The 23,670-nt window shown below is 47.0% G+C and overlaps 1 protein-coding gene across 3 annotated transcripts in view; it reads right to left on the bottom strand.

Annotated features, from left to right (window-relative positions):
- Window positions 1-23,670, bottom strand: part of LOC135908945 (uncharacterized) — a 71,001-nt gene that overhangs the window by 28,183 nt on the left and 19,148 nt on the right. For 2 of the 3 annotated variants that reach the window (XM_065440809.2, XM_065440808.2), the window contains exons 4-7: window positions 22,575-22,598; window positions 22,392-22,407; window positions 16,828-16,922; window positions 5,966-6,280 (exon numbers count right to left, since the gene is read on the bottom strand). In XM_065440809.2, coding sequence (XP_065296881.1) covers window positions 5,966-6,280; window positions 16,828-16,922; window positions 22,392-22,407; window positions 22,575-22,598 — 450 coding nt within the window. Of the gene's footprint in view, window positions 1-5,965; window positions 6,281-16,827; window positions 16,923-17,618; window positions 17,734-22,391; window positions 22,408-22,574; window positions 22,599-23,670 lie in introns of those variants that run through there. The other variant, XM_070525743.1, reaches the window with a different exon arrangement.

Genomic DNA, 23,670 nt, shown 5'->3' with positions numbered 1-23,670 from the left:
TAACAAACGAGTTCGATCTTGCGGGGCAAAACTAAAGGTTAAACGCTTTGCAGTTAGTGAGGATCTTAGTGTCACTGTTCGCTTCTCGATTTTGGAAGTTGTCGAAATACAGACGCAAGGTTGACAAGCCATTCAAGTTCTGAGGAAATGCGCCGCATGTAAAAGGTAGGTTATGTGGATATGATAAAAAAGCGCCATCGAGTCTGGAATACGGACATCCCCGAATCACCGACATCACCAAAGCATGTGCTCTCGCCTATACACAGTGTGCACTTGTTTGAATGAGCTTGCTGCTTCAACTCTAAACTACCGTTTTGCTAATATAAAAGGTAACAAATTTCATTTTTTACGTCTTTTGTCAAGCCATATGATATTTTTGTGCTGACTTTTGGGTCCCCGACTAACTTCAGGATACCAAATTCCTGCAGTCTGGTGTTAATGAACGTCACAAAGTATGTAATGCTACTTAGGTCTCGCCAGAACTCCAATATGCTGGTAGTCATCACCGGTATGCTCTGAATATGTATGGTGTGTCCAGTTGCGCAGTGGTCGAATACTTAGTAAGCGATTTTTTTTAAACATTTTTCAAGCTTTCTTATTTCGCAGGTCCTAAACGATATTTCTAGTTTCTAGTTTCCATTCCCCATTGACACTAACATCGTGCTTAGTGGTGACTTTAACGTGCCGCACATAGCAAAATAGACTGGTGTAAGGCTAGCGCTTTTTGAATACAGTATTTTATCACTCTCGTGTGCTTATCTCATTGCTCCACATGGCTTAACTCATTTTGTATGTTAAAATACGAGGCTTAAACCTAGTCCTGAGGAGTAGCCTAGGGAGATTCGTCGCCCTCCTCCTTGATATGAAAATCTTCGCGTGTTTTCGCCAGCAGAAGTGCAAACAGACACGCAGTAATTTGTTGCAGGCACGGGATACGCACGTGCTCGTACACAAAGAAAATCATTTCTGCACCATGTTGTCTTGGGCAGTCAAGTAAACGATACTTTGATGAATACTTTTTTTCTACACGGACACAGAAAGGTACACACACGAGTGCTATGTGACAAAGAGTTCTTCAAGTATGAAGCCTCTAACGTACTAACATTGGCTGGAGAACGTTTGCACCTGTTGGAACTCACGCGTGCAGTTCCGCCTGACGATGGATCAATGAGGTTCCTAGGTGTAAGTTTTCATTTTCATGCAAACCACCCGAACTGGTCTTATGAATCTAGAAGAGAAAAACCATTGTTGCCATTTAGCTCCTCTGACTCGAAATTGGTTAACACGAGCATCGTCATACACTGACTTGATAATGCTCTCAAAAAGTCCTCTTCCCTTCTACTAGGAACCAGCATCACCTCACGGATGCAACTTATCCCTGCCACATTCTGGTATCCGTTGCGTAAGTACTTCTCAGGAAACGGCCCTGCAGCTGTCAGGCCTACAAAAACGCTGCAGCTGCCTTCGATGGCCGAATAAAGTTTGTCACTTTGCCATACTTGCACAAAATATTCCACAACATTAAAAAGGATGGGTTCTCGGGCGAACTTCAGCCTCGTTTTCATGGCCCCGAAGAAGCTTAGCGAAATATGCAAGAGCCGCAGATCAGTAGCTGAAGAAAAGGTAGGCCATGACAAGAACCGCAGAAGACGGTTCGCATCCTGCAAAGAAGGCGTCCTCTACCAGATACCACTACCGTGTGGTAGATACTACGTGGGGCAAACCGGGCGATATCTAAATGATGGGCTCAAAGAGTGCTGCAACTATGTAAAGAAAGGTGGTGTGATTGGATAACAGCCAATGCAGAACGCGCGATTGCCCGCCTCACTTCTAAGACTGTTTTCATGCGCGCAAGCACAATAAAAAATAACCATGTTGGAAGCACTGTAAAAAAATAACCAGACTAATAATTGAAATTGCAACAATTGAGAAGCTAGGCCAAGATGGTGTTAGCCTGCCTTCACTATCCTTAACAAGCAATGAATTATCGTATCTGAATTGATCTTTGTTTGCGCTTACCGGTGTAGTTGCATGACAAATACGAAATGGTGATCTTGCTTCCAATAAACATTCTGTTTAGGTCAGCACTTGTGTGTGTCCTTTCCTGAATCCGTGTGAGAAGAATTATTCGTGGTAAGATGCTATATCAATCATGTCACACCAAGACGGCCAGAAGTAAATTGTTGAAAAACCTTATCGCTATGGTATTCGCCCTGACTGCAGTAGGTGCAATTGGTGTTGGTTTCGCGGTATAGTTTTCTCCTCAACACGAGGTGGGGAATCTCTTTTGGAGTAAACTGCGAAGTACCAAGGCGTGCACGTTGGAGAGACACAAATATTCGGTCAGTCATTGTTCTTGTTCTACAGAGGAGTGCTACAGGAGAGCTACGTTCATTCGCTGTGTCCACGATGTGAGGGCCTCTGTCGAGCACCGCTTTGCCACCCATCAGACAACGTTGAAAAGCTTGCAGCTTCTTCTACTGAGATACCCGCTGTGGTTGCTCAGTGGCTATGGTGATAGGCTGCTGAGCACGAGGTAGCGGGATCGAATCCCGGCCACAGCGGCCGCATTTTGATGTGGGCGAAAGGCGAATACACCCGTGTACTTATATTTAGGTGCATGTTAAAGAATCCCAGGTGGTCGAAATTTCTGGAGTCCTCCACTATGGCGTGCCTCATAATCAGAAAGTGGTTTTGGCACGTAGAACCCCATAATCTATTTAGTCTTCTAATGAGATACGTCGTCAAAGATGCCAATTAAAGCGACGCAGCCCGTCTTCGAATTTCGTATCAAGGATATCAGAACGCCAGTGTCCCTAATCTCTTAATGACACCTTTTGTAAATAGTCAGTAAATGCATGTGTTTCCTCTCTACTTCCTTCTTACGATCTCTGGTCTAGCGAGCAGCTAGTATAGCTAGGAGGTGGCGCTGGTATGAGCCAGAAAGATTCTTTTAGTGTTTTTTGCTAGGTAAGTTCGACGCTACGGCGGAAGTTAGTAAAGTGTGCCACCTTGTCCGGCCGTGGCCTATTATGATGTGACTGTCATTGGTTTAGTCAAAATTTAGATAAACTGGATTTCCACTTACGTGCGACGTTGTATGCGACACATACAGGGTGTTCAAAATTAATCTTTATGGTTTTCTTAAAATTAGGCAGTGGGAGGCACGCGATGACATGTGAAAATAAGTTATGTGAGGAAGGGGACCCAAAGTGAGATGATAATTATCGCTCTCAGCAGTCCAATTAACTAAAACTGAACAATTTACTTTTGGTTCACTGCAGTAAGCAGGTATGTTTGTATTAAAAGGTTAGAGGAACTCGTGTTTCTACGCTGTATCAGTTAGAAGAATTTTAGCATTTCTTTGCTCCCAGATATCCGACTCCAATCTTTAAATGTCGTTCGCATGATTACGCATGCAAGAGAGTGAGGATCTGCGCAAAGCCCCTTCCTGATGTGACGCTGCTGTTGCGTGGGGCGTTTAGTCTGACAACGGGGCGGAGGCATTGGTAAATATGATAACTGTCCTCCTTCACCTCTCGGCTGGCGAAATAAAAAATCGAAGAACCCGGAACCGCTGTCCTAACATGCGACCGCGCAGCCTATAACGATGGTGACAGCTGCCGTGTCGAAATAATGGCATGAGCGGAGAAGCAGGAGGGCAGTGCGCGTGTGTAATGGTGACTAGACGAGCGGGCATGGTCCTTCACTGGGCAACGCAATTAGAGTTACTGCGGATTTCCAAGTATTGTACGTTTTATTGAAATCAAGCACTGCAACTACACGGCACATCGCGCTGTCATATTTTGATTTCGCCAGCCGAGAGAAGAAAGGGAGCAGTTCTCATCTTTGCCTATGCCTCCACCCTGTTGTCAGACTAAACACCGCACGCAACAGTCGCGTCAGAGCAGGGATGAGCTTTGCGCCCATCCTCAGTATCTTACATGCGTAATCATGCGAACGACAATTAAAAATTGTAGTCGGATATCTCGTAGCAAAGACACGCTAGAAGAATTCTTCCAACTGATTTTGCGTAGAAATGCTACGGCGTCTGACTTTTCAATACAGACATACCTTTGTACTGCACTCAACAATAAGTTAATCGTTCAATTTTAGTTAATTGGGCTGCTGACAGCTATAATTACCATGTCACTTTGTGTCCCTCTGGCCAAATAACATACTTGCACGGGTGGATGTTGCGCGGCTCCCAATGCCTAACTTCAAGAATACCACAACGCTTAATTTTGAACACCCGGTATATGTGCCCAGTAAGCAATCGTAATCCGGGTTGAAAGTTTAATTATCTGCGCAAATACATACGTGCTCACCATCACGACATGGGCTCCCTCAAAGCAGGGCTATGGACACTCTTGAAGTGGCTGCTACAGTACATGTCATGTAGCACCTTTCCTCTTGTTATTTATGAGTGTTGTGTTTTCATTTATCGTTCATTCGTGGATTTATTGCATTTTTCTCCGAGGTCAATCAGACGTTATGTCCGGTATCAGTGTTTTGCAAGCGTTACGCATACCAAAATAAACCCTGAAGAAGCTTAACCGCAAGATGCAGTTTTCTTTCTTTGTTTTCATTATATTTCCTTGTGATGCTTTTGCAATTGCATCTACTTCATATGAGAATGGAAGCGACACTTTTAAAGCTAATAGTGTCTGCTGCGTTTTTGGTAATTGTAATTCAGTTGCATTAGTAAGCGTACAACCGAGGCAGTGAGTATAACTACGAACGGGTAATATATATACAGTGAAAGCTCGTTAATTCGAACTTCAATAATTCGAATTTATGGATAATTCGAACTGTACGATTTGATCCGGCCAAGCTCCTTAGAAGTCTATGTATAAAAAAGTCCGGTAATTCGAACGCGAGAAGGTTCCCTCACGGATAATTCGAACTACACTCGCCTGGCACACGGCCAGAGAAACATGCCTACTGCCTACACACAAGGCTTTATTGCCTCCGAAACGGAGAGAACGGCGAGAGAAGGCAAAATCGGAAAAAAATCTAACCTGCGCGGGGTCAGCCAGAAGCCAGCGGCGGCTGCCGCCTCTCCGTTCTACGTAACCTCCGAGACTTCTTGCCCGTTGCGAATCCGGGAGGCTTTACAAATCTTGTACAGCTGCTAATGTTGTGCGGAGATGGCACGGCAAGCGCCAAAACACAGCTAATCAAGTACGTCGCAGCTGCGCTTGCAATCAAGAACCAACGAATCAGGGCCTTCGCCACCTTCACGTGTTGAGCGTCTTTGTCCCGGCAGTGTTCATTGGTTGTGCACCTCTGTTTTCAGATTAGGAGGTATCGGCCATCGCGATTCATCGTGATGGTGTTAAGCCTCGGCTAACGTTCGTTTCGGTGGACATCGGTGGTGGGGCACAGTCGGACCCAGAGCTTCGACTGGAAGATGGCGTGTGCCCGCAGCAAACGCCATCACTTTCTGACATGCCCTGCTGCTTCCAAATCGCAGTGCACTGTTGCTCTCCTTCACTTTCGTTAGTTCGAACTTTCGTTAACTCGAACTCAAGCGGCTTGCCCTTGCGGTTCGAAGAATTAACGAGCATATATATATATATATTTGTGAGTACTGACAACTGTTTTTGAAATGAGGGTGTGATTCTTTCGCTACCTTGCTTCAGCTGGTTGTACATACTACTATCGTTTCAGTTACTAAGAAGGATGGGCTTTTTGTGTAGAGTAACCTGCTAGAATTCGGTTAGTCAGTCTGATGACCTTGTGTTTAACGGAATGCTATGAGCGGAGTGGGACATCTGGAACTGGCAGACCTTGCAAGGGGAAGAGCTGCTTGGTACGGTATGTGCAAGCTGAATCCTAAAAATAGTCCTTCAGAACGAATCACAGACTATTCCTCCACATACGTACATTTGCTATGCATTACAAATTAAACTAGGCAACTAATATGTTTAGGTTCGGCGTGTTGTTGTACCGGGCAGCTTACCGGCAGCCGTCGATGTCACGTGTTTCGTAGACGTCTCTATTGTCACGGATGGGACCGAAGTCGCGGGCATCGTGGATGTGGGTTTTTTCGTCCTGGGTGACGCAGGTTTTGGCGCATTTTTGGCCGTTTTTGTCACAGGGTCTCCGCCCGTTTCAGTCGCAGTGGTGGCTGTGGCGCTGCTGCTGCTGCTGTGTGACATCCGGGGTGCCAGAGCGGGCACCACCATATCTGTGTCGGTGGCGAAGACCTTTGGCTGTATTCTTGAAAACGTCTTGCCAGCGTCGATGGTTGCTGCGTTGTTGTTCTCGTAGAGCCCTGAATAACGCATGAAAAGAGGCACAGCTCGCTATCTTTTCCGTAAATCTGTGTGGGGGCACTCAAGTTATGATACCGATATAATCATGGACTAAAGGGCCGAAATGATAATACCTTGCTGACGACTACGATCAGTCAGTGTAAAAACCACTCCAACAGAGCATACGCATCTCATGCAAGGACGAAATAAATATTTGCGTAATAAGTCACACAAATACTTAAGTAATTACTTTGGTATTTGTCCACACAAGAACGAAGCCATAACAGCGTCGTCTAAGCTTTCTATAAATAAAAGTAAATCTCGAGAGCGAGAAGTTCCCGTAATCTCCGACGTCATGCTAGGATGCGTGCGACCCATTACCTCGAGTTTCTGCGAAATGCAATCTTAAGCAAGTAAGCTAGGACTGCAGTTCGGGTTGCCAATTCTTTTGTTTTTCATTGTTACAGGACGATTAGTGAACGTGTTGTAAAATACTAGGGTCCGAATTCTGAAATCTTACCTTCCTTGGGAGCGTGCCAGCCAGCCACCGGAAAGTTATTGCGCGTGCGTGAATGAGCATCACGTGGGAAAACATTGACAAGAAGCCCCCGTTTAGTGAATGCGGCAATGAAAGGCATTTCCGAGAAGGTCCCTTAGTGAAAAAAAAAATCGTGGAAAGGAAGCATGGGGGTAGCTTCGCGGTTGCCTTACGGTCAGCGAGCGCCAAGGAAGGTTCTATTAAGTACGCCTCAAGACGGAAGTTTTCACAATTGACATGAGGCCGCCTTACCGCAATGAAGGCTTCATTACTAATGTACGAAATGTTTCGGATATCGGACTTAATGAGCGTGTCCTGCCAGATGCATATCAAGTATTTCCCGTAACTTTAACCGAGCAAAAGAAGACTGGCACACCTCAGACGAACGAGTCCAGCGGTATATCTTTTTTTGTATTCGTCTTGAGTTACTCAGACTGATTTTAGATGTGTCATTACTTAGCAAAGTAATAAAGCCTATTGGTGGAAACACTTATATACCGTCTCTTCGAGCATAAGTAGAACTTGAAAAGTTGTATAGCAAGCACAGAAACACGCAATCAACCTATTTCGACGATATCATCCTTTAAGTGTTTTCTTTTGTGGCGCTTCATTGAAAGGTATGGAATAAATGGACGTAAATGAGCTCTTGCGAGTCTCGATGGCACCCCTAGCAATCGTGTTTTGACGGAACAAAACTGCTCTCCCATCAAAAAGAAATAAAAATACGACGAGTGTGCTTCCACACGCTGTCAGCGCCTGATTATCATCGTTTTGAACTGTGGCGGGTTTCCATCTTCACAATAAATGCGCTAATGCGCTAGTGTCTACTGCAAGCCGTGGCTGATCGTTTTTTTTTCTATAAGCACATGGGTTTTGTTCTGTTCAGATATGATTTGGGGCTCTACTATTCGGGTACGGCAGATTGCAGTGGCTACTCTTATTTTGGTGATCCGCAAGCTTTTTCCGAAGTCCGGAAAGTAGAAATATGTTAAGAGTAAAGGCACACTAAAGGCAAGTACATATTAAGCTAAAGCGATGCAGTAGCGCTCGAAAAGGTTTAAGGCGTAGCTATAATCGCGAACAGAGCTTTAGTAATCAAGGAATTGATGTAAATGGAGGATAACACTTGAGACTCCCGCGGAACATTCAAGTAGTAGCCCGATGGCATAGGCACTCCTTATTGTAATTCTGTCACAAGTAACCAATCATTTGTAATAAAACGATCATATCATTGCGTTGTTAGATGGAATAAAGTGATACTTGGTTACTTCTATCCGGTTCCTAGAAAAAAGAACTCGTTGACCCTTGACAACGAGGCTGGCGGCCAAAAGCTTTCGTTGTTGTTTGATTCTGGACCGCTCGCGCTTTCGCGTTTAAGCAGTTTCGTTATCGTGTAGTGTTGCGCTGGATTTGTTAGTTCGCAAACTGGCACAAACTGCCAGTGGCAGAGAATGCCACGTTTGCATGATGTCACGGGATGGCAGAGCAGTCCACGCCACTATACCAGCATAGGCTGCAGCGGTGCATTCAAGTCTCTGTCATGGCTCCGTATTTACATTTTGGGGCCTTTCTGCATGGCATAAAGAGCCGTTGCGCCATCTGTCTGGCGCCATTTTAGACCCCAGTGTTACCAGTCCCCTCTCCCGAGTAGGTGATTTCCATTTCGCTAAAGGTATGTGGACCTCTCAGACGCAACTTTCTCTTTAACAACATCTTTTGTTGACACGGAAGAAGTTCTGCGTGGTTTTTTTTAATTATGAGGCTTTACATGCCAAAACAACTTTCTGATTATGAGGCACGCTGTGGAGGGGGGACTCCGGAAATTTCGACCACCTGAGGTTCTTTAATGTGCACCTAAATCTAAGTACACGGGTGTTTTCGCATTTCGCCCACACCGAAATGCGGCCGCCGTGGCCGGGATTTGATCCCGCGACCTCGTACTCAGTAGCCTAACACCATAGCCACTGAGCAACCACGGCGGGTGTTCTGCGTGGTTTATTAATGGTATTTTGACCGTTCACGCTAACCTCTTATTTGCTCTATCATCCCTCTGATGGCATGGAAAGAACTTCATTAGGTGGTTCCAAGCATGTTCTGTATCTTTTGAAATATCACACGTGCCCTCAAGCCAATAATCAAAATCTTCTATTAATAAACGTAACTAATATAAGTAGCTCAGTAATGACACTTTCAAGAATTCTTGCAGAATTGATCTCACTTTGAATCTCTACAGTAATCCATTAGCATTGATGCAATATAGCGACACAACTTGCCGAACCGTCGAAACGGACTTTGTATAATGCGCGTATTGCCAGCCGGACTCCTATTTCGTGCTTCCCAAAGAACACTACGTGCCATCTAGCGCTGCCGCCGCGAAACAAACGCGTTGCCTCACAAATGCATGGCACGCCGGTGCATGCGAACAACAAGAAACACGTTATATACTTTTCTCGCGCTTTTTTTCCAGACTCACTGGGCTATCTAGTCGCAATGCCGATAAGACATCGCGTGGCCTTCGAGACGATAAGCGTTGTGCACTGGTGCCTGAATAAGGCTGGGAATCGTTCCCCCGCTTGCCGCACACTCAGTGGCACAGACACAGTGATCTATGTTGGCGAGAGGTTGATCGAAGAGCGGCACATACCCCGTGCATTTGTAGCGCAGCCTTTTACTGCTTCCATAGTGTTTTTAGAACAATTACTAGAGGCAATTCTGGCTCGGCCATCACCTAGCATTCCTGGGAATGATGGGTAGTGCGAGAATTTGTCTGATCTTCGTGTCTGTGGATTCAGGAGTACTTGCCACTTTATTTAAAGCACTTTATTTGCCGTCGTTGTCGTAAATCTTAATGAAATCTAAGCTTTTTCTAAGTAAGGAAGACTGTGCGAACACACATAATCACGACTTGTCGCTGCGGTTTAGCCTGTCGACGAGGCCAAATCGAAACATGCCAAATGTCTGTAGCACCCTGGCCTACCCGCGAAAAAATTTTATTGGGGTGCTCTGGGCCGCTTGTCGATGGATACGTCCTTGGCGTCAGAGTTTCTATATCGCGTTTTTTGCTAGAAGCCTTTTGTTGGAATACTGCCATCGGCCAATTTTAATAATGTGTATATAAATATTTAGTAAACAGTACCTTGTTGAAAATGACGTGTTCGCGAATTCGTTTGAAGCCTGAACGACGAAGTTTAGGCAACTCCATGCACTAACCATCATTCCCATACTGGCTGAACTGCAACCCCCCCCCCCCCATGCAGCTCCCGTAGACACTAGGGCCAGAGTTCCCTCTAGTAAATATTGCCTGAAACTCCATGGCAAGAACGCTCATGTGCTTAAATTCAGGTACATGTTAACGAATCCCAGATAGCCAAAATTATTGCGTATTCCTCCACTACGAGGTGTCTCATAATCAGATCATAATTTCGGTACGTAAAATCCCGTTTTCTTTTTGAATTCTGAAAGTTTTTCTCCCCAATTCACGAGCGTTGATTTTAGTTTCGAACTGACGGACAGTCCTAGTGCTATACTTATTGCCTAATGAGAACTGGTGATAGGCTGTCGAGCCGCAAAGTGGTGAGTGATAACAGCCTTGGCTTTACGTGGCCACATAGACTTAGAAATATTTACACACCATTTGGAGTTTAATTTTACACCTCAAGGATAACGGGCACCTGCCTTGCATGCTCGAGTTTGCTTTCATCGCCACTCTGCGCTTGCTGCTTTCTTGTCAAGAACGTTCTGTCACACTGATATGTGCGTGCCGTTCGTGATCTGTGACTTCCGAGTTCCCCGATTTAAAGAAACAGCGGCAGTTGTGCCCGAAACGCGATGCAGTGATTGCACTAAAAAATATGAGACAGCTACACGAAGAAACAAACGTAGTTTTATCGGCCGTATAAACTTGTAAACATTCGCTTACTAACGAAACTAACAAGCATGGTGTTGCACGTGCAAAGGCAAACAGGAACAAACTCACTTGACGACCGCGGACACGCGCTGTCAAAAAAAATGGTGCGAGGCAGGGCGCAGCAGCAGCAGCGAACGAATTGAACATTAACCTCTAAAACTGCCTTCATGCTGCCTCTCGTTTCAACGCGAACTAGGCGGCGCGAACACAGCACGCACGAAGCTATCAGACCCTGTGAACTCTGGACCTTTTGCAGATCGCTTTCGAGACAAGGACCACACGTGCGCGCTGTTGGCAACTCCACAATCCGTTGCTTGTGCTCACAAAACTGCAAAAATAAACCAAGATAGCTTCGACAACCAAGTTAACGGCGGCCATGATGATGGCTTCTCGCGTAGTGCTGTGCCTAAGATTCCCACTTGCGCTGTAGAATCGATATGTGTCAGAGAACCTGAAAGTGCCATTGCTGGCCATCACCATATTTTCATCGGTCTGAACAATGTCAGTGATGAAACCGTGGAAACAGTTGCGCTGTGCGTGCAAACGTCCGGCCAGCTTATCGAGCCGCATCAGCTTAAAAAAATGACAGAGCCTTTTAAGTGAGCAACTGGAAACAACTGGGGTGTAACGGGTATTTAAAGCCGTTGCTTCAGTGCTCACTCCGCACTGCGACTCGTGTTGTAGTGTATCACATAGCCACACACATTTTAAGGGCAGTAGCGTCTGTCGCGCCTTCAGGCGCTAAATACAGATATTGTTCACTGACAGAAAGAGGCTAAAAACTTGTTGCCCGGTCAGTGTTTCCTGGGATAAAAACAATGACAGTCCTGTTTGTGAGCCAAGGTGAACCATTCTCTTTGTAGCTAGCTAATCAGCGTGATAACCTAGACTGCATCTGAAACTCACAGTACGCAGTGTCCCTGCTTGGGAGCATAGCAGCCACCCGCCGCCCGTAGGAATTCTCAAACACCGGTGAAACACGAGAAGTAAAGAACAAACAATGGTACTAAGTTGCATTTCTTCCAACAGGATTCCGAAACTACGTGAGGCTTCTTTTTCTTCTGAGCACTATCCTTTGTATTAGTGGAAATACCAGAGTTGCAAAAAACCCAACCAGTTGCAATTTAATTTAGCTGTGTTCACAGAGTAGGAAACCAAACTAGCGCTGCTGTGAGCAGGTCGAATGCTACAAATTTACAATGAGCGTTGTCTGCAGTTGCTTCTAAATATTTTGCGAGCTGCTGTACTGACAACTCATCGCACTGAATAAGGAAGCAGTATCTTCTGCTTACACTGGTAAACTGAGGCATGATATCAGAACGATACGTCGCCTCGTGGCATAACATGTGCCATGGTCAACTTCCAAACTTGCGAGCTGGTTATCGTTCCTGCTACCCGGGTCTCCGGGCAAAAGTACATTAGCTTAAATGGCCCTGGTGGTTCAAGTATTCTTAACACTAATGCAGGGGCTGACAAGTAAACAAACAAAATTTAATGAAGCTTAAAAGTATATCACTGCTTTATTTAGGCGCCTGCCAAAACAAAGCCCACTTCACGATTTTATACACCAGAAAAATAAATGAATTATATAAAAAAACGATTGGCCCACTGGGCGGGAACAAAGAAGCCTTCCAGAGGGAATTGCTTGGAAGAAACTAGCATACTATCAGCCACCTTGTCTCAATGCGTGATAGTCTAATTCTTGTCGGCCACCGATTGCAGTCGCCTGCTTCTTCATAGAAGCTATAAAATCATGCAGTGGTGTACTTCTGCCGCGATGACACCCACTATGGTACCCAACAAAATTCTTTCGAGATCCGTTTTTTTTTTTTTCAGGCTTGTGCGCAGCGCCATCCCAACTATTTCAGAACTGCTAGGCAACGTTGCATCGCAAGCTGCGTGAACCTGAGGATGAACCTAGATGGACTAGTTCTTGGATCGTCCACTAGGGGGCGAGATATTAGCTGAAGTCGGTGCAGTTGGAAAGAAGTTACAAGAGAAATCTGTACGATATCACAGAGAGCAATGCAGTGCTACGTAAAGCTCGATCTGGTTGTCTAATGACAAAAGCATACCGCAGCAAATTTCGCAACTGTATGAGGGATGTGTATTGCGCAGAAAAGATCCGGGGGCCACTCACCAAATCCTAATGGAATGCGAAGGGATTTAGCCAGTGAGACGCATATGTAATGCAACCTTTCATAAGCGGTTGTATCTAAAGTGTGAGGAAGTATCATCCGGTCAGCAATCGTGATGCAACATGCAACTAAAGGTAAAAAATGCCGCTAGAACGGATCCTCAGCAAGGAGCAGTTGACAGAGCGAGGTTGTAAACGTGCTGAAAGTGCTTCAACAAGTTACAGGGCTACGCTAAAAGGTTTATTACACACAAATAAACCCATGTTCTCCGGCACGTGCGAGTAACCAGTGCCTCAGCAATCTGCAGCAACCATCTTTTATACCTTTCGGAATGGGGCAGCGTGTGCCTATTCAGAAGAAAATTCAGTTTTGTTCGGCATATTAATGCATCCTTAACATGTAGAACCTCCCTTTGATGGGGTGAGTTTTCGTGGTTTTGTGACGTCGCTAAACAGGCAGGTAAAGTGGGTGCAGCCCGGAAACCTTTGACCAATAGCCTAGGGCTAATGGCGAAAAGGCGTCGAATGAGATATAGCTATTTTTCTTTTGTTCGATCCAATCATGCATATTCAGCATGTACACGTCATATCGGATGGGGAGTTATCGCGGTTTTCGTGACGTCGCGTGACCGACAGGCGAAGTGGAGGCGGCCCAAAAAACGTTTTTAACCAATCGCGGAAGGATGATTGCAAAATTGAAATAGAAAAGTTTGAAATAGTTTTACGTTATAGCAGCCTATAATAATAATAATATTTGGGGTTTTACGTGCCAAAACCACTTTCTGATTATGAGGCACGCCGTAGTGGAGGACTATGGAAATTTAGACCACCTGGGGTTCTTTAACGTGCACCTAAATCTAAGCACACGGGTGTTTTCGCATTTCGCCCCCATCGAAATGCGGCCGCCGTGGCCGGGATTCGATCCCGCGACCTCGTGCTCAGCAGCCCAACACCATAGCCACTGAGCAACCACGGCGGGTTATAGCACCCTATACGACACACCACCCGTATCTTTTCCGATACCGTCGCCGTGATGTTCTGTATAAGTCCAAGGGCCATAACACTGTCACCGCGCACCGCATTCTGAATCCGAGTCTGAAAGCACGTGAGTGGAGTCGACAGTTGGCAGCTCAATCTGGCGCGCGCGAGGGTGTAAAGCGGAGAGCAGATCATTCGGGCAAACCTGCCATCTTCCGTCGCGCGAAAGGCCGTTGGGAAATCGGAGGGAGGGAGAGAGAGAGGAGGAGAGGGAGTGGGGTAAGTTGTGCTGCGCTACTTTAAGAAGTTTAAGAGGCTTTAAGTATCTCGCGATCAGGCGCAAGGGCAAGTGACCTTCGTGACTCAATCTCGCACGCGTAAGGGAGGAAAGCTGGGATGCATCGCGGGAGGGGGGGGAGGGTGGCTTCTACTCTGCTAGCAACTGCGTCCTTTGCGTGGTCGCACCCACCGTGTCTTTAAACCAATCTCCCGACGGCTCATACCTTTGTACTTGCCTGTTCTCGCTGCTCAATTTGCGTTGAAGTGATAGACAGCACGAAGGTCACTTGGCTCGCTGCTTCTTCCACGCTTGCTCACGCCACCCTTTTGACAACTAAGAGTCCGCGGTCATCGAGTGTGATGTGTTCATGCGTGTCTGTGCGCACTGACACCATGCTTGTTAATTCAGTTTGTAAGCTAATGATTCTAATTTCATAGGGCCGATAAGAACACCATTCTTAGTTTGTACAGCTGTCTACTAATTTGCTGTCCCAAACAATGCTTAGTCTTTCGGGCAAAATTGCGACTTTTCTTTTTGTAAATAATGCGCCCAAGCAGGTCCTAGAAATTATAGGCTCATCACTGTTGCCTCCTTTAGAAATCATGAATACTATCCAGGGCTTCCAGGCGCGTAGCTGGAAGGAGGTAATTGTTTTCTTGTCTTCGAACCTGTATATACTGAGGTGCCTGCATATACCACAAAATGCAGATCCAAGGAAAATCACATCCAATTTTTAGATTCTCTATCACTTGTTGGGAACAAAGTTCAGAGGGAAACGACTTAGCAGATGCGTTTAGGTCAATCACGTCAAGAATAGTTTTCAATTTTCCGGACAAATGCGTCCGCAGGATAGTTTATGCTTCTTCACAGGACACCTACGGAAGTTCTATCAGCGGCCGTTCTTTTAACTCTTTGCGCAGTAGTGTTGCAGCTAGTGTCAGGAAAGTATGTTGCAAAGGGTGCCATGTAGACACTTGTCACCATATAACAAAAGCCGAAGTTTAGCTAACAAGAGCGAGCAGTTCCTCGGAGTCCGAACTAAAATTCTTGCGGCCACCCAATGTACCTTCCGGGATGGTGGTCTTTTGAAGTTTCGTTGTCATATACCTGTATGATGTCTCGACAGACATCGAACCATGACAAAAACAGGAATTTGCACGCTTGTAGCAAAAAATTGTGGGATAAATTCTCCTTTAACCAACAGTTAATTATGTGTTCCCTTCAATATTAGAGCCCCATGCGCCTAAGTTCCAACAGAAAAAGCGACCGCAAGCGGGAAGACCAACCGCCTGCCTTTTCACATTGCGATTAGATCCACTATGGCAGATGGTTCACGAGAGGAATAAGTTTGATGGAACAGCCGTTGTGATAGTGTGAAACTTGCAAACAGTAGCAAAGTTCTCAAGTCAAACACCTTGTATTTTTTCGAAATTCCCTAAAGGGAACAAGGTAGGGACACATCCTCAAAGAATTTAAGTATACTATAGGAACAGAAAACAACGACAGCCCCCCAAATGGAATCAATACAGTACATAAGCTGAGAGGGAGATGGAGGCTTGATTTGATCAACAATTGTCCAACAAGAGATGTCGAGGCGCAAACAATATTTCGGCAAAGAAGCCTTGCTTTCGCGTGAACCGAACAAAATATTTCAACCGGAGGTCCTAACTAATGAATAACCTGAAGATGGATCTATCCGTTTCGTGGAATTAAAGCTAACGTTCTCGGGTTCACGCATTTGTTGTAAATACGAGCCGCGAGCGGATAAGCCTCTGCTGCCCTGCTGTTCAAGCCATTCGACGCTAAAGAATGCCCTGCAGAAGTGAAGTGTTGCCACTACGTAGGGGAAAACAGCTTTCAGGTTCAGGTTGGACGGCTCCAACAGGCAGTATATCCAAGGGATGTCGTTCTATTTCCTGTGGAGTCTTTGTGGCGAGCTATCAGGTGGTCTGGGCGTATAACTGAACCGAGATGATCTGAGACCGAGAACAGTCGGACTCGAGGGACGGCTGTAATTGCGTACTTTCATGACGTCTCCCACTGTCTAAAAACATTGCAGGCCGTGTCGGTATAAAAGCAGTATTCACGGCTCCACGAAAGTTAGCATCACTATGTTAAGAAAGGGGGGAAAGCAGTACAGGCAAGACAAGGAAACACAGGAACACTACGTAGACTGCGAAGACTAAGTAGTATTCGAGATCCCGCTTTCACTGTGGGAAAAATACATTTACCAAACGGACAGATGGCTGAATGATAGGCTTCGGGAACACAAAAATAATGTAAATTGGACGGTCCAAGGGCGCCTGGGTTGGCACTGTCGGGTTTGCAGTTGTAAGCCGTTGTTTAATGGCTGCAACGTGCATTTCCAAGCACAATAATCAGAAGAAACGTGAGATTATTGAAGCGGCAGACATTCATCGCCTTGAGAAAAGCTGCGTCAGTGTGGCTTCATTAGAACTTTCAAAATTAGAAACAAGCTATCTTAACAGGGCCGGCACTTTACAAAAGCTGAGTATTGCGAATGCACGTGTACAAGTCTGGTTTATTGATTGAACATGGGCATTTGATGCTGTCTTTCATGTTACGTTTCATATATGTGTGTATAAAATAAGGAGTTTTTACCTATAAAACCAGTTGAAAGTTTGCGCTTGTGTCTATCGTTCCACAGACCTCATTTCAAGTGGTGCTCAAATAACACTGATCATGATAAGTACAACTTGAGCTTACACGTGGCAGTAAAAATGATGATGCCAACGCAGCAGATGCAGCACAGCACGCTGGTGATGCCCATGAACCAGGTGTAATACTCTCTGGAGTCTCTTCTGTTGATATAGAGAAAAAAGGAAGCGCGGAAAAATCACACAATGAGATTGGTGCGAAAAACACGTAAGAATATCAAACACTTTCGTCTCCACTCACTAAAAAATATCGTCGACAAACACAATACTCCCTCATTCTAAATTAAAGCGCACCTGTATACGTGTTTTCATTTCCACATATATTGGCTGGCGCGGGCAGTCCGTCTTGTGCGGCCCATTGCGAACGGAGCGAAGTGTGGCGCAACTGCCTCGCTAATCGAGAGATCGTGAGAGGCGGCGCGTTGATAGGCGCGATTCACAGCAGCCGCCGCAGACAAACCTCCGCCCATGCAGTGCTTTCTCACTATGTATGGTATCGGCGAATGCGCTCGCCGCATGCGATTGTTGAAGAGGCGACGACGTGCTACGCTGGCGCCATCTCATAGCAGTCGTCGCCGCAGAGCCCATTTTGCGCTGCTTTTCTTCTCACGCTTTCGCCATACACTCCTCCTCCGCTTTCCTCGATATGTGCTCTATTCGCTGTCGCAGTCCATCCCCCCGTATGCTCCGCGTTCACTCTTTCAACTTTCGCTGTGCTATATATATATATATTTAAATATTATGTGTGTGCGTGTATTGTGAGCATTGTATTTCCGCTTCATCTACTTCATCTGAATATATTCCTCATCATCGCTAGCGTCATGCGCTTGAGTGCGTCACCTGCTGAATAAACTTTGAGGTTTCAGAGCTGTCTCGCAAAGGGTGGAGGTTGCCCGCAATCCCTTGGTCCTCTACGCCTTCCCGTATCACTGGAGCTTCGTTCAGGTCGCCACTTGCTCAGCCTTTCCACCGTCATGGCCCAAGAAGTGCCACCAGGAGCCTCCTGCGTCAGCGTTTCTGCCATACCGGCCGCTCCTTCCCTCTTTGACCGCCACCACTCGGCAGCGCAACCGTACCTTTTTTGGTGACCACCGTGGTGATGACATTGAAAATTGGCCTGACAATTACGACCGAGTGTGTGACTTTACCTGGTGGGATGATGTTCTGAAGTTTCGAAACATCGCCTTCTACCTCAATGACATTGCCAAGGCCTGGGTACTTAACCATGAGAGACACTTACAATAGTGAGGGGGGAGGTTCAAATATCTGCTGCGACACATTTTCTGCACGGCAAACGGTCGCCTGAGGTCGCCAAGAAAAGCTCGATGGGCGCATGTAATTTCCTGGTGACGCTCGTCAGTCACACTTGGCTCTTGCGCCATAAAACACTATATTCATGATAAACTTCGACGCTAAACATAGGCTTCTTATGTTCACAACGTTCTCACGCTTTGTTATCGTGCTGACGCCACTATGAAACAATAGGATCGTGTTCGTCATACCCTAAAGGGCATTGGACATGTCGCATTGAATGCAATGGCGATCAATAATCCCAAGACCGTTGACGACGTCATCGCGACTTGCCAACACCTGGATGCACAGCAGCCTATCCGTTTACACAATGACGCCTGTGACACACGTCCTTCCTGGGGCATGGACCTGCGTATGCTCCTTTGGGCTCTTACACGCGAAAAGCTCCAAGCGCAGGGCCTGCTCTCTCCTGCCGTTACTCAGACACAATATTCGGTTCCTGAGTTGCGCGACATCATCAAATAGGAACTCTCCTTCATGACCTGCGCCTCTCCTACACAATCCACCTCGTATACTCAGCTTGCGGCAATAGAACCAGCTTTCATTCAGGATAGCGCATCCTGCTCCTGTGCTCCTGGTACTGACCCGGGTAGGGTAACCTTCCCCTGCAGTTTACCCTACCTGGAATTGCGAGGCGCTCAATGTGGCGCAGATTGCGAGATTGCGAGGCGCTCAATGTGGCGCAGCGCTTGCTTCCGCGCGCGAAGTCAGTGCGGCCAGTTTCCCGCTTCAGCGAGAGTTGCTCCCACTTGCGAACTGCGAGGAAGCCAGTAAAGTTGCGGATTACGGGGCGGTGCTCCATACGGATGGCTTTCCAGTGGGCGGCTCAGGCATTATTGAGGGGAAGTGAATAGAGCGCTCGCGATGTTGCGACGAGTTGTAAACTCGAAGCACAAGTTGCGGTGTACAACCACGACCACGGGCGAAAAGGAAGCGTGCGGCGCCAGCCACCTTCTGAGAATTCTTGCAGAGCTGGGAGACGGCGGGGTTAAAGTTGACCCGGCAGTTGATGTCGAGGCCGAGATAGTGAACTGTTCTCTGCCACGTGAGGGGACTTCAGCGCAGCGTGACACAAAGCACTTGGAAGCGCGCACGAGCAGCGGGGGTGTACTAACAGCGTCTCAGTTTTGACACCGAGAGCTGGAGCCCCATGTTGGTGAGGTATTTATCGACGGCGTTGATCGCCGACTGCAGGGATTCTCGCACTTAAAAGCCGAAGTGCGTGGGCCCGCATGCAAACATTGAAATGTCATCGGCGTAGATCGCCACACAAATTCGTGGGCTGTCATCTTCGGGATGTAGTCAGGTAGTCTTGCCAAAGCCAAATTAAAAAGAAATGGGCTGATCACGCTGCCTTGGGGAACGCCGGAGGTCACACTGCGAGGGGCACTGAGCGCGTCTCCAACTCACACTCTGCTTGAGCGTGCAGTCGCTGAGGAAGGCCGCGACATACTCAAAGAGGCGGCCGGGGACACGTAGCTTACGAAAGGCTTGAATGATACTGGTGTGACGCAGACTGTCAAATGCGCATTGCACAACGAGCAGCACGAGATATCCGGCTTCCTGGCGAATTGCTGCGTCCTCGAGCGTAGCCACGACGTCCGCGAGGGAGTCAGCTGCTGAGCGCAGTCGCCGGAAACCACTCTGTTCAGGGGCCCGCATGTATCGTCGACAAGAAACGCACAATATGCATGTATTATTATCCCCGGTGCCAGAGGCACTATCCCGGGGCGTCTAAATATTGGTGGTAACAGGATAGCAATAGGTTTGAGGCGCGCGATATGCACAACAAATTACGGAGAAAAGGCGTCCGTACGTCAACTATAGACCCTTGAACTAACGCACAATCACTGTAGTTCAGCCGTTGCCCTTAGTGGATGGCATTGTCAATGATATAACGTTGCGCATTTTTTGCTGTACTGGACCTCAAATGTGCATGCTGGCAAGTTAGCTTGCGCTCGCAAGACTACGAGGCGACGGTGTCTGAGACGGAGACGGTGACTACGAGGAGACGGTGGCTCAGTCTCTGAGTCCATTGTGTTCAAGCGCTTCAAGCGTCTTCATAGCGCTGAGTTTTATTTCACAACTGTCTGCTGTCCTGGAGGCAATGTTTAGAGAAGAGAGATAATGGAGCTTTCCTTGTAGTTCTGCGCAAGATCTGTGCAATGGTACAATTGTCATAGCCTACCAAACTGCAAGGAGCAGCGTTCGCCGTCAAGACATCTATGAACTCAAGCCCTAACAACACGCCATTCCAGTTTTTGTGTGGCTCTGTACCAAAAATTGAGCTTCAACAACAGCGTCAATTCCACCAATGCGGCTTTGCCGAACGTATCTTCGACATGACAGTGCAGCACTCCGGAACAGCCGTCACTTTAGGAAGCGGCTCAAACTGTGCGCAAAGAGCACTTCAATCGCAGCCACCGTCCTCACACCTTCAATGTCGATGACCTGGCCTGGTTGAGACGACAGGCAGCAATGCCTCATGACAATATGGCAACCCGCTTCGATAATCTCTACCACGTCACTGAGCAGCTAAGTCGATCAACTTTTAGAGCTTTACCTCTGTCATGTTGGACACCACGTCTTGATAATCAACCGCGAACAATGCCGATGTCAGAGCTCAAGCCCTCAGTGCTCCCAGTTTATCCAGTGACTCAGCTAATAGCCACCGTCCACATAGAGACCAGGTACAACCGAGAAAAGGACGACTTCGCGTCCGCAGAGCGGCAACAGCCTCAGCCGCCACAACGCACTCATGGTTGCCTAGCCACCTCGACAACTTTTTACTGGAGTGAGGTGTGTTACCCCGCGTCTGCCAGTGTGCGACCATTTTGGTAAGTGTGCAGAAGTTATTGACCACGAGGCTTGGTTAATCAGACAGGGGCGGGGTGCGAGCGTCCGCATATGTAAGTGTCCGTCTCAGCGTAACTGATAACTAGCGCCACTTCCGGCGCCTCCCTTGCGCCTACGCGACCCCAGGCACTAGGGAGGCCTGGAGTGGCTTCCACGAACATTTAGTGACTAAAATAATAACGAATCTAAGAATGCGTTCTTCTGCACCCTACGCGTTGTCTATGGAACATTTATGAAACCGTTCTTCAATTGGTTAATACTTTTGTTAATAAATGTTCGCGCAAGCCGCCCCTGGGCTCGTACGCTCGCTTTCTCTCTCTCTTGTTGCTATCACCGGCGCGGGCGGACGCATTTCCGTTGATTGATATAATGAACGTGTTCTGATCAAGAAGTTATGTCGCCTCGACTTGCAATGTCATGCTAAGGTCCCTAGCCTTCACCTCCAGCCTCCACAATATGTACATGGCAAAAGAAGTGGTCACACGTAGGAAAAATCAACTCTTAGTTTCTATCGTTGGGGCTGTCGTGGAGACATCAGGCAGTAAATGTAGTTTTGAACACTTCTGCACGTGTGACCGCGTCTTCTATGTATACCGATTAGACCCACTAAACTGTCTTTGGATTAACACGCCCCCCCCCCATGTATATATATATATATATATATATATATATATATATATATATATATATATATATATATATATATAGTATCTATGCGTGGGTGTATGAGCGTAGCGTATCGATATAGTCGTAATTGGTATGCGCTGCTTGGGTCACCGTTAACGTTTATCGCTTTTGCGACGTGTTGCGAATAGATGTGGAGTGCAGGGCGTGGTGTTTCTTGCTGCGACAACCAGTCACCCAAGGTTGCGCCAAAAAAGCAAACTGAAGAACTGCGTATAGCCTCGAAAGCGACCCATACTTTCACACTGCAATGTCTTCGGGATCGGCACACAAGAACGGCCAGATAGTCGCCAGATAATCGCTACAAAAAACTCAGCAAAACTCGGCAAGAATGCCCCGCATTGCAAAATATGTCGTTTTAAACCCAACACTACGTTATTTACGCGAAAATAAACAGCGTTGGCGTCATTGTAAGACCTGATTCCGACAGGTGTCCAGCACCACCAAGGCATCGGCATTCGTCATGACCCAGCGTTCCCTTGGCGATTTCTCCCCAGAAATGGGACGTTGGTGACGTTAAGTTTTTTGATGATACACCGGAGAGTAAAAGCTGCCTGCTGAGGACGCCGTTGCCGGCTGTGTGAATAAGGCCTAAGTTAAAGAGGGAATAAAATAATGCTATTGCGCGAAGAAGTGACTTTTGTGCATAAGATGCATACAAGTGAAGTAAATTTCGCGGTAATGCATAGCGCCCAAAAACGACAACGGCTTCGTTAAATGCTGCATATTAAAAACAGGTTAGAAAATCACAGGTATACTTACGCATGGGCTGCGTGGACTGGAATGGAAATCACGGCTGATTACACGTACACGACCCACTTTCTGGGCCTCAAAACTGCACCATAACCTAAATGCTTAGGAAGCTGTCTCCGGTCGCACTATTTGTCTCATACTTCCTATTTTTTTAGAGCATGAATATGCGGTAGATGGTGTTAAAGGACATACCTTGACTGTCGCGGAGTAAATGAACTGAAAAGTAAGGAAAATCACACATATATGAATGACTAGAGAACTATCACTGCGCCCCTGCATGGGCGCTGCCATCATTGAACACGTGGCCGCACCACCATGAATCGCCTTCCGGTGCATTCGACGTCACCCCCCCCCCCCTCTTCCCCGACCGTAGACGGCGGGCGAAGTAAACGCAGAAGAGCGCAGATTTTGCTTTCCCCTTAAATTATTCGCCAGACGCAGCGCTGCAGCGGTAAGCACGAACAAAACGTTACAGCATATGGTTACTTCACACTAGCCTTTTACTAAGCGGAACCAAGTTATTACACTGAGTCGGCGTGTGTGCGTGCTCCAGTTAGGTGATATTCATTTGGACGCGTCTAGATTTTCGCGTAACATTAGACCACCGCGCCTCGCCAGAGACGTTCCCGCTCTCCGAAATTTCCGTTATAGTGTACGCACTACCCAGCCGCCCTTCCCATCTTTACTCTCCTCTCTCCTGGTTTAGGGCACCCCCCACTAACCCCCCCCCCCCCCAAAAGAAAGAAAGGGTGTTGGCTATGCCGCTGAATTATGCCTCAAACCACACAAAACAGGACTAGTAAGTCGGAGAACAATGTTTCCCCTCGCCCCACAATAAACCATACCATCTGTGACAATTTCCCGCTCACAAGATAAAAGTTACATTGCACGCTAGTGTGGGGGGGGGAGGGGGGGAGGCTATAACGGGGAACCATTACAATAAGTTTTTATTCCAATCTCCTGACGTCAAATTAGCGTAACTGGCGATGCAAGCATCGGGCAGTCACCCACAGGGTTGTCTGAACAACCAATAAAACGCTCTCCTTGTTCATAGGGGGTGACTTTTGTATGCTTGAAAAACGGATAACATTGCCTGCACTGAGCGGCTTGTCTTATCTAATTGGCTTACAAGAGGCGAGGAGCACGCTCAAGTGGAGAGGGATTCAGTGGGGCGGAGCCACTGTACTGAATATGGATAACCGGATGAAGAGAGTGGTGCCGGCGTCTGCAATTGGTCCGCTTTCCCTTACTTAGCTGGCGGTGGCTCGTCGAAAATCGCGGCGGCATG

This window comes from Dermacentor albipictus, chromosome 9 (assembly GCF_038994185.2).
Source record: "Dermacentor albipictus isolate Rhodes 1998 colony chromosome 9, USDA_Dalb.pri_finalv2, whole genome shotgun sequence".
NCBI classification, from domain to species: Eukaryota; Metazoa; Arthropoda; class Arachnida; order Ixodida; family Ixodidae; genus Dermacentor; species Dermacentor albipictus.
Note: the sequence above shows the minus strand (reverse complement) of the source record. Positions and strands in the feature narration are given on the sequence as shown.